Genomic DNA, 11418 nt, shown 5'->3' with positions numbered 1-11418 from the left:
GCCTACCCATGATCCAGGGCAGGCTGAGGCTGGGGGCGGAATGCAGCCTCAAGACCCTGTTGGGGGTGCATGTGTCTCTATTTCCCAACGTCTTCCAGAAGAAATAAACTCTTTTAAAAAAAATGGGATATAAAGTAGCAGTGAGCTACACACTTTAAAAGAGAAAATAAAACACAACCTCGGACTACCAGTCTGTTCTGGTCATGAACTCTTATTCAAGTGAATGAAGGCAATCAATATACAGTGTCCAGGCCTCTGCAGATAATGCCAACAGCTACTTCGTCTGGACAAAATAAATCTCTACCACTCCTTAGTGAACAGAGGCCAGTGCATACACTGATCTCACAAGAACATTTCAGTTCTCATAACTGACCATGAAATGCCAATTTTAATATAAACAGGACTCAGGCAGTGCAGCAAAACAGTTTGTGGAGATGTGGAATAACTGCTTCTCTGTGCTTCTTAAATAATAAACACCGGCCCCCGCTCCCCAAGTCTAACACTACACGCCAACTACAAACCTTGGCAAAAGCAGCATGAAATTTCATCCCAGACATTTTGATAGCATACACATAAACACATGCTTTTAAAAGTATCAGCCTTGAGGTCAGCAGGTGGCATAGTCGTTAAGGAGCTGGACTCCCACATGGCTGGCTGCGGTTGGAGTCCCAGACCTGGCAGCTTGAAATAATGCCAGGCATGTATGTGTGCATGCCCAAAAACCCCAGGAGGAGAACAGAGAAGGGACTGTGGCTCAACAGTCGCCCCCTGGGGGTGAGTGATTTCTCACTTTCCCTCTTCACTGTCTCTGTCTCTCTCCTCTCTGGTGAGCATATGAACCCTGCAGCAAAAACTTTAGAAAAAATAAAAAGTATCAGACTTGGGGCCAATTTCGTTTGCCAACTGTATCTCTATCCCCAATGGTGGTTCTTAGCATTATATGTAAAGAAATAGCTCTGATTTTTCACTAAGAGGTTCAAATCAAGTTTTGTTGCAATGAACACTGAAGACCTATCGAAATTCCAGTTATTTTGGAACTTGGGTTGAATCAAATGCTATTCGGACGAATGGAGTCACTTACACAGGGGTTCTTTTTGAACTACAGAAAGATTGTTTTGGTATTTATTAGAGAGTTTCACCTGCATACTCTCCCCTTCCATAGTGACCAGAATTTAATAATTACAAAAAGAAGAAAGTATAGAAAAAGGAATAAATGAATCAAATTTATTTTTATTCTCTTTGTCATTCAACAAATAAGAAAAAAACCTTAATTGATAAAATAACTTAGATGTTTCTTTTTGCACATTTATACAATGTCATCCAAATTCTGAACTTTATTTAGTGCTGAATTTGGTCTACTTGCATAACAATAAACGATATAAAATTTTCAAGTTTTCTCCCTCTGTTCCAGAAAGCTAATCAGCTCCTTAAAATATCTCTTAATACAGGAAACCAGGACAAATCAGGAAGTTTATTTTTAAGGTTACGTAAAATGTCTCTTTTTGCAGATTTTATAAGCCATAAGTACTCTGAACATTTACTCTTGGCAGTCTCAAAATATACATTGCATTTCTCAATGACTCACATTCTTATAGTAAAACTCTGTCAGTTTTAATTTCCTTCCAGCAGAAATATAGATTTTTCTACAAATATTTTCATTTACAATTGAGATTTTTGGCACAGAGTCCTACGTTTTTGGTTTTTAGCGTGCATATTATACCACTTCTCATGGATCGAATGATGAGACTTGGGGGAAAGGCTGTACCCCTCTGAGCCTGGACCTCACCTGTCTGTCCTTCATATTATCTCGTGCCCCACGACCTAGCAAGATTCTGAGATTGTTGAGCATGAGAAAAACATCACTTTACTTGTCCACCTTGGCGGAGTGGAGAAAGGCTTGGAGAGCCTCCGATGACTGTGTCTTTTTGTCTAATTTGTTACTTGTGGTAGCTGTGGGGACCTGGGCTCTTTACTGTGTCTGCAATGTGAGACCAAGGTCCAAGAGCTCATGTGGTGGTGAAGGCGCTGGACTCCCACATGGCTGACCGCAGTTCAAGTCCTGGACCCTTTGCTTGAGGATCACTCTGGATGCATGTGTGTACATGCGCAAAATCTCAGGAGGAGAATGAGGAGAAGGGACTGGAGCATGGGGCATGGTAGCCCTCTCCTCACTTTTCTTCTCACTGTCTCTGTCTCTTTCCAACAAGCACACACGCCCTATGGTAAAACCCTTAAAAGTAAAAGAAATCCAGAAATTTATTCTTGTTCCAATCACGTTTTAAAGAGGAATTATCAAACAAGAAAAAAAAAAAAAAGACAGCCAATAAAGTCTACAGGTTAAGAGACAGAGATTCAAATATTAATCTTTAATGATTATGTTCCACTTTCTGCTGCACATTGAAAAAGTGCTCCCAAGAGCAGATTCCGATTAAAAATGAAGTTACTACATTACCGGAAGGGGAGAGGTAATGAATCACAGACTAGTGCAAACATACAGGCCCCCGCAATCTCCAAAGTGCTTCCTGAATAAGATTCAAGCCCGGCACCTTGCCAGTCAGCTGGAATACCATTTATATTGACTTTCACCCAGGTCTGCTTGGAGCCTCTGACCTGGAGGCTCAAAGGTCGGAGACCGTTCTACAGGAAGATGCTACGAAAGCGGGGCGTCCTAGACGGACAGGACAGGAGCGCTGTGCCCCCTCCCCATATTGCACAATATAAACCCCCCACGTCGTGAGCAGACCCTGCCCCATCCACCCACTTGCCACGGGAGACCCGCTTAGATGTGGCTTCATCAAAAGTCGCCAAGGGTGTCAGACACTGTCAGCCGGTTGTGCCCAGGGCAGCCCTTCTCTTTGCACCATTTAAAGCAGGAGAGGAGATGGACCCCTTATGTCAAGCAAAGGGAACAAAGAGGAGAAAGAAAGTGAGGAACCCACGCACTTCATTATTTCACAGGAGGCCGGGACCTGCCATCTGTGCTGGCTCTGCACGCCAGACCCCACCTCCGCCGGGCGCCCTGGCTGTGCAGTGTGATGTGCGGTGTCTGTGTGGGGGCCTGCGGGGGGGTGTGCTCTTCTTTTACCAAGCGGGTCGTCAGTTCAGGACCAGGAAAGGCCCCTCCCTGAGGGGCTGACCCACCCTCCAGGAACTGTCCTGTATCCCTTGGAAAGGTGACCTCAGCACTTTTAGTGCCATTCACTTAAAAACTGATGACAGATATACACTTCCTTTTTTCATAAATAAAATTTGAGGCATATAAGTAATATATTAAAATTTTCACCAACAAGGTGTGTCAAAAATGTCAAGTTCTGTCTTTCAAGTTCAGTAAGGCACACGATTTTTTTTTTTCTCCAGGCCTGCAAAGAATGCAACAGCAAGCAACAAGTCACAAAAGGCATTTGGTGGGACATGGTTCTCATTTTCTTCCTGGGAGAAGCATCCGACCGGACAATCAGGGGCCCGATTCTGCCCCCCAGTGGGAGTGTTTCGAGGCGCAGAGTGTTCTGTGGGGCCCACGCGTGTCAGATTTCCAACAGGCACCCCACAACCATGCTGGTGATCGGCTCTGGTGGGTCCATCAGGGCTTCTCACTCCCGAATCGGCCTTTGCGGTTTCCAGGTTCCGATGCCCTCCGGACCAGCCTTGGGGGCGGCTTGGGCCTGACACCTTCAGTCAAGCTATCTTCCCTCCCAGAATCAGACTGGCCTTTGGAGAGAAGGGGCTGCCGTAGGACGCCTGGCGTCTGGGTGCCCCCCTCTTTGCGGTGGGGTGTTGTGGGGGTGCTGGGCTGCCTGCGGCCAGAGTTACCGTCGACCTCGTTCTTCCACTCCATTTTATAGGACTGGGGGCCCTTCTGGGAGAACTGTTCTGGCAAGAAGCGCCTGACCCGGGGCTGCAAATTGAGCACGGTGGTCCCGGCGTCTGCATCGGAGTCGCTGCTGTTGCCATCTGCCGCAGAGCAGAGAGAGGAAAGGGGGAAGGTCAGAGGGAAGGCGACAGAAAGGACTTCGGTACCTTAGTGCCTCCAGCACCTGCGTCACCCTGGGCCCTGGAGGAGGTGAGGTGGGGGAGGGCCCCACTCTAACCCTAGCAGAGACCCAGCCAGGGTGTCTCTTAGAGCCTCTGCCCAAGGGTGTGTTCATGCCAACTCTGACATGCTCACTCTGTGCTAGGCACTGTCCTAAGCACCTGTGAATGCATTCCCCCATTTAATGCTCGCCATTGCTGCTCTTAAAGATGGGGCAGCAAGGCCCAAGAGACGTTAGGCAGTGGAGCTGGAATTCAAACAGACCTCCAGGACGGCCGGGCGGGGCTCTGGCCTGCCCCATGGGAACTGTTTCTGGGTCTTGGCAAGGGCTGGCAGTGAGCAGTCTGAGAAGCCCCTGCCAGCAGGAGGCCCTTGCCTTGAGGTGGACTCTCACACACAGCTTGACCGATCTCTGTATTTTCACAAAGGGGCAAAAACATCAAAGTGGGCTTCCCAAACAGGGACGAGACTGGTGAGAACCAGGTTCAGGAGCTGCACAGTTGGAGCGTGCCCAGGACTTGAGATTCGTGGAACGGAGAGCATATTTGGGGGACACTGAATGGAAGGAAACCTGGCCCACTGTGCTAAATATCAGTGCTGTCCCCTCCTCATTTACCGCCTCTCTCTCCATTACCCCAGCCGTCATTAGACTTTCCTCCTCTCTGTTAATTAAAGAAACAAGAAAATAGTAATCTCTGTGCATATATATATATTATATAGTGGAGGGGCTGAGTAATTACTGTTACTTCCCACGTTTTGATAATAAAATCCTAACATAGTTCTTCCGGGGTTCACAGAGAACAGTTTGGGCATCTCCAAAAAGATTGCTATCGCATAAAGGGATATTCGACCTTTGGACAAAGCTGTACTAATTACGGTCAGAAGAAAAATGTATGGTTGCCTTTATGAAAATATATTAGAAGCATTGTAAACGCTTAAATACGTACATATTTGCAGACTTGCCATGTTCTATTTACCTGCTGTGAAACCGTTCCATGGTGACAATATTTGTTTTCACTATGGCAAATAGAATCATTATGGAAGATAGCTGATTGAATTATTTATAATCTGCTCAGAATGCCATTCAAAAAGTGGCAATGATAATAGAAGGTCATTCTGTTATAATTTTAGGTTTGCAGACTATTAAACCTGTCCTTCACAGAGAACGATGATAGGGAAATCTCTCCATTTTATAAATATTAGTGACTACATTTAAAGTTCCCCTTTTACAAGAACATTCGTTACCTGCATTAGAAGTATTCTTTTTCTTCTGTAGTTTTTCTGGAAGCTTTGTATTTTTAGGTAAAGATAAATATCTAGAGTTTGAACTGGAAGCCTGTAAAAGAAACCACAAATCTTGTTCAGACTACATAAAAGGCATTTATTATATAAAGATAGAAATCTTATGGCAAAACTTGGTGTTAAAAACTATAGTTTTAGGGACCAGGAGATTGCATAATGTTTACACTGCTGGACTCCCACAGAGTTAACCATGGTTCGAGTCCCAGACCTGGAGGTTTACAATTCACACCAGGTGCATGTGCGTGAGTGCCCAAAATCCCCAGAATTTTGATAATAAAATCCTAACATAGTTCTTCCGGGGTTCACAGAGAACAGTTTGGGCATCTCCAAAAAGATTGCTATCGCATAAAGGGATATTCGACCTTTGGACAAAGCTGTACTAATTACGGTCAGAAGAAAAATGTATGGTTGCCTTTATGAAAATATATTAGAAGCATTGTAAACGCTTAAATACGTACATATTTGCAGACTTGCCATGTTCTATTTACCTGCTGTGAAACCGTTCCATGGTGACAATATTTGTTTTCACTATGGCAAATAGAATCATTATGGAAGATAGCTGATTGAATTATTTATAATCTGCTCAGAATGCCATTCAAAAAGTGGCAATGATAATAGAAGGTCATTCTGTTATAATTTTAGGTTTGCAGACTATTAAACCTGTCCTTCACAGAGAACGATGATAGGGAAATCTCTCCATTTTATAAATATTAGTGACTACATTTAAAGTTCCCCTTTTACAAGAACATTCGTTACCTGCATTAGAAGTATTCTTTTTCTTCTGTAGTTTTTCTGGAAGCTTTGTATTTTTAGGTAAAGATAAATATCTAGAGTTTGAACTGGAAGCCTGTAAAAGAAACCACAAATCTTGTTCAGACTACATAAAAGGCATTTATTATATAAAGATAGAAATCTTATGGCAAAACTTGGTGTTAAAAACTATAGTTTTAGGGACCAGGAGATTGCATAATGTTTACACTGCTGGACTCCCACAGAGTTAACCATGGTTCGAGTCCCAGACCTGGAGGTTTACAATTCACACCAGGTGCATGTGCGTGAGTGCCCAAAATCCCCAGAAGAGAATGGAGGAGAAGGGACTGCTGCAGCATCGTTATACTCCCTGGGGGTGATCTCTCACTTTCTGTCTCTCAGTCTTTCCAGCAAGCGCACATGCTAGATAGAAAAAAAAAATTAGGGGCCAAATGATGTTATAATAGTAATGCAAGTTACTACAAGTTACTATTGTACATGAGAAGGGTGCTAGGTTTGCAGCCCAGAACCTCCCTGACCATACTAGGGGTATACACTCATGTACCCATGATCTGGACTGGCTGAGGCTGGGGAGAGGGGGCCCTGGGACATGAAGAACTTGTTGGAATCTCTGTCTCTATCCCTGTCTCTCTCGTGCAACAATAAATAAACTTTTATTTTAATTAGAATTTTACTTCTTGATTCCAAAATTACTTTTTGAGGAGCTGTAACTATTTTATTTGAAATAACCAAATCCTTTCCAAAATATCATGGAGGTCCATACTAAAGAAAATAGAATAAATAGGACCACTATAAGAATGTAAAAACTGGGGCTGGCAGGTGGCATGGTGGTCAAGGGCTCTGGACTCCCTCATGGCTGGCCATGGTTCGAGTCCCAGATCTGGCTCTTGCTTTTTCATTCCCCCATCCCCATCCCTCTCTGGTCAAATTAAAATAAATAAATACATAAAGTTCAATTTTTAAAAAATGTGAAAAATACTGAGTCTTTTTTTTTTTTTTTGGAGAGGTTTTTTGCTATAGGGCGCGTGCACTCGCCAGACAGACAGAGACATAGAGACAGAAAGCGAGAAATCACCCCCCAGGGGGGATGGCCATGCCACAATCCCTTCTCCTCCATTCTCCTCTTGGGATCTTGGGCACGCACGCACACGCACCCGGCATGAGTTTTAAGTCACCGGGTCCGGGACGCGAACCGCGGTCGACTACATGGGAGTCCAGCGACATAGCCATTATGCTAACTGCTGGTTCCCAAAAACATTGAGTCTTCTTTCAAAAGTAAAAAGAACAACTGAAACACCAACTTATAAAAGTGCTACTAGAGGGACCAGCAGATGGTGTAATGGCTGTCACTGGACTCCCACATAGTCAACTGTGGTTCAAGTTTCAGACCCGGCAGCTTAAAACTTATGCTGGGCGAATGTGCACGCATGCCCAAAATCCTGAGAGGAGAATGGAGGAGAAGGGATTTCAGTGTGGCCATCCCCCTCCCCCGAGGAGGTGATCTCTCCCTTTCTGTCTCTCTCTGTTTCTCCACATGCCCTATAGCAAAAATCTCTCTCTTTAAAATTTCATCTACTTTACTAACTTCTGAAAATGATGAGCAAAAATTATCACTATAGCCAATTTACCAACATTTTGAATGTCACAATCTCCAGTCTCTAACTTGTGACATGGTTACATTTTATACATAAAGAAGAATCTTCTTGTTCACACACACCCATTTTGATCACTACTGATCCCACTGGAGTATTATTAAAAACAAGATACAGGGCCCACCAGGTGGTGCCCTGGTTAAGGTGCAGGATCCCACATGGCCAACTCCACAGCGCTTATCCCAGACCTCCGGGCTTGAAAAACACGGCAGGCGTGTGTGTGCATGCCCAAACTCCCAGGAGGAAAATAGAGAAGGGACTGCAGCATGGCCATCCCCCCTGGAGGGGTTTCTTACTTTCCCTCTCTCTGTCACTCTCTGGTGAATGCACTTGCCCCATGGCAAAAATCTTAAAAAAAAAAAAAAAAAAAAAGAGAGAGAGAACAAGACAAGGATGTAACGCCTGATGTGTTAAACCAGGTAGCTGTGACATCGTTTCACAGGGACTTAGCTACCACAGCGCCCTGGCCCTGGGGTGCTGGATGCACTACTCTGTGAACGCTTGCTACCCCAGTGGTTCCTGGGAGGACATGCAGGAATGTCCGCCATCAAACCTGCACTGGCTGCAGCCTCTCCCTGGAAAGCTCAAACAGGACTTCCCCAATGTGGCCTGGCCGGCCACTCTGTGTAAAATCGTTCAGTGGCCCACGAACTGCAGTTTGGCTTGCCATGGTTTCAGGGGCCCACACTGTGGCACAGTGAGGGATTCTGGGAGAGAGGGAGGAGGACCATGTATACATGACTTGTATTCACAGAACAGGTAAGAAAAGTCATTTTTAAATATTGTGATTATTGATTTAATACATACAGTCATAATTGTTCTACTATAGTATTAGCTATTATGTGTTACTCTCTCTCTACGCCTAATTATAAGTTACACTTTATCATAGGTATGTGTGTATAAGAAAATCAGAAGGGTTGCAGACTACCTGTGGTTTCAGGCATTCACTGGGGGGTCTTGGAATGTAACCTCCACAAAAAAGGGAGGACCACTAGAACTTGACTGTCCCCCCATGTGCTCCCACCCACCTTCTTCAGCCCCCATTTTTATTTCCTCTAGAGCATTTATTTATTTATTTATTTGCCATAGGGTACATGCACTTGCTGGAGAGAGACAGAGAGAGATACAGAGAGAGGAAAAGTGAGACAACACCCCTGCCCCCCAGGGATGGCCAAGCCATGATCTTTTCTCTTCCTGTCTCCTCTTGGGATTTGGGGCATGCACACATTCATGTCCAGTGTGTATTTCAGGCCACTATGTCTGGGACTTGAACCACAGAGTCAGCCATGTGGGATTCACCTTAACTGCCATGCCACCTGTTGGTCCCCTCCATAGCACTTCCTTTTTTTTTTTTTTTTTTTTTTTGAGAAAGAGCGCATGCACTCGCCAGACAGACAGAGAGATTTTTGCAATAGGGCTCGCCAGAGAGACAGAAAGTGAGATATAAACCCCCAGGGGATAGCCATGCTGCAATCCCTTCTCCTCCATTCTCCTCTCAGGATTTTGGGCATGCACGCATTTTGGGCATGCACGCACGTATGCCTAGCAGTTTTAAGCCTCTGGGTCTGGGACTTGAACCACAATCGACGATGTGGGCGTCCAGCAACGACGCAACCATTACACCATCTGCTACTCCTTATGGCACTTCTAACATAATAATCTACTTTTCTGTCTATTGCTGGCCACCTTCCTCCCCACTAGAATATGGCTCCCACAAGCGTAGGGATCGTTATCCATTTTGTTCACCGATGTCCTCCAAGTGCCCAGGACAGTGCCTGAAACATAACAGGGTTCAGGAAACATTTGAAAAGAGGTGATGAACTCCATCCCAGAATCCTGCATCCTGGCCCTCAGCCGCCATTCGATCAGCACAGCTGTGGTCTTGTCGGCACTAACAGGAGGGCCGGCGGCTCCACCCACGGCAGCCCTCTGCACCCCAGAGGCACACGCTAGTTACCCTGCGGTCTCGATTCAAGCTGTTGTCTTTCCGAATGCTTTCTCGCAAACTGTGCCGCCGGCGGATCAGGATCTCCTTGGCTTGTCTCTCACTGGTGTCAGTCGTCAGGTTGTGTCTATTGTATGACAAAGTCTGAAATAAAGACACAGACAAACTTTAACAAACAATTTCCCCAGAAACTCCAAAGCTTTATTATGTGTCTTTGGATTTTCACCTCAGTAGGCACTTAGAACTTCTCTACCGAACAACAAAAATACTGAAGTCACTCCTTCTGGGACCAGCAGGTGGCATGGTGATTAAGGGTGCTGGACTCCCATGTGGCCAACCATGGTTCAAGTCCCACACCTGGTGACTTGCTTTCTCTCTCTCTCTCTCTCACTCTATCCCTCTCTGGTCAAATTAAGATAAAAAAATAAATGAATAAAGAAAGTTAAATAATTCTTTGAAAAGATCACTCCAATTTGGAAGAATTCACCCTTTAATAAATCAATGAATATGATTTTTTCGCACTGGAAAGGGTGATCTGGGCCCAGCCACAGTGGCAGAGCAGTAGCGAAACGCTCTGCAGTGCTGGAGGCCTTATGGAGGGGCAGGGCTCAGGTCTCAGGAGACCTCTGCACACTGGCCTGTGCCCCTGCCTATGATACTGGGTGGGGGGTCCAGGGAATGAGACTGTTGAGGATATTTGTTTTTTTTCTCTCTCCATAAATAAATAAATAAATAAATCATCTTTAAAAAAAAAATCTTTTAAAAAATGTATGACCTTTGGGGCCAACAGGTGGCATCGTGGTTAAGGCACTTGATCCGATATGGCTAATTCAGTCGTTCAAGTCTAGGACCCAGTAGCTTGACAAAACACACACTGAGCATGTGTGTATGCATGCCCAAAATCCTAAGAGGAGAATGGAGGAGAAGGGATGCGGCTACCCCCTAGGGGTTGCTTTCTCACTTTTTCCCTCTTTCTCTGGCAGGCACATGTGCCCTAGGACAAAAAAAAAAAAATCTTAAAAAGAGAACAGAAAAAAACATGATCTTTATAACTGAATAAAACACTTGAGTTCATCGAATGCCCTTGTCTACCTTGAAGAACCACATACATATCTAGCCATCCGATAGCTAGAAAAAAGAAAATACAAGCCATCTTTGTGCATTCACTATTGAGTGAAACTGACTGGTATAAAAACCAACCAATTTGAGCCACTTGGTGGTGCCATGTCCTTGTGATTAACTCCAGAAATGTGCTTCCTAAAAGAAATCGCAGTTCGCAGTGAAGCTCACTTTCCGATAGAACTGGCATGTCCTTCTGAGGGATATCCCTGTGTCCAGGCCACGGCAGACCCTGAAGAGATGCAGGGTTCCTGCCTGGAGGAACTGACCATCTCTCTGGATGGCAAAGGGTAACAAAATAACCCAAATCATGAAATTCCACACTGGAATCATGTGGTCCAAGGTGAGCTCAAAGTGCTACCCCATGTAAGGACAGGGCTAGGAATAATATGGTACCTGTGGGGAACCTTAGCAGTCAGAGAGTACTACCAGATGGTAATGCAGGGTAAAACGTGATGCTCTGTGAGGTTGATCCACATGGGAAGGTTCCAGGTTTGAATCCAGAGACCTCCCTGAGTATGCCAGGTACACACATGTGTGTCTACGACTGGGGGGTGACTGAACCTGGGGATGGCCTGCGGCATCAGGACTCTTGGGGG

General features: G+C 45.1%; 1 protein-coding gene across 1 annotated transcript in view; it reads right to left on the bottom strand.

The window, feature by feature from the left end:
• Nucleotides 1-3484: 3484 nt before the first annotated feature.
• The window catches only part of SLC9A2 (solute carrier family 9 member A2), a 128180-nt gene continuing 120246 nt past the window's right edge, over nt 3485-11418 (bottom strand). Inside the window, exons 11-13 of the mRNA XM_006166648.3 lie at nt 9713-9844; nt 6089-6179; nt 3485-3951 (exon numbers count right to left, since the gene is read on the bottom strand). Of these exons, the coding sequence (XP_006166710.1) occupies nt 3581-3951; nt 6089-6179; nt 9713-9844 (594 nt within the window). The 3' untranslated portion in view covers nt 3485-3580. The remainder of the gene's footprint in view (nt 3952-6088; nt 6180-9712; nt 9845-11418) is intronic.

The sequence above is a fragment of the Tupaia chinensis genome, unplaced genomic scaffold, assembly GCF_000334495.1.
Source record: "Tupaia chinensis unplaced genomic scaffold, TupChi_1.0 Scaffold144276_1, whole genome shotgun sequence".
Classification (NCBI taxonomy): Eukaryota; Metazoa; Chordata; class Mammalia; order Scandentia; family Tupaiidae; genus Tupaia; species Tupaia belangeri.
The sequence above is the reverse complement of the archived record's forward strand: the minus strand, read 5'-3'. Positions and strand labels throughout refer to the sequence as shown.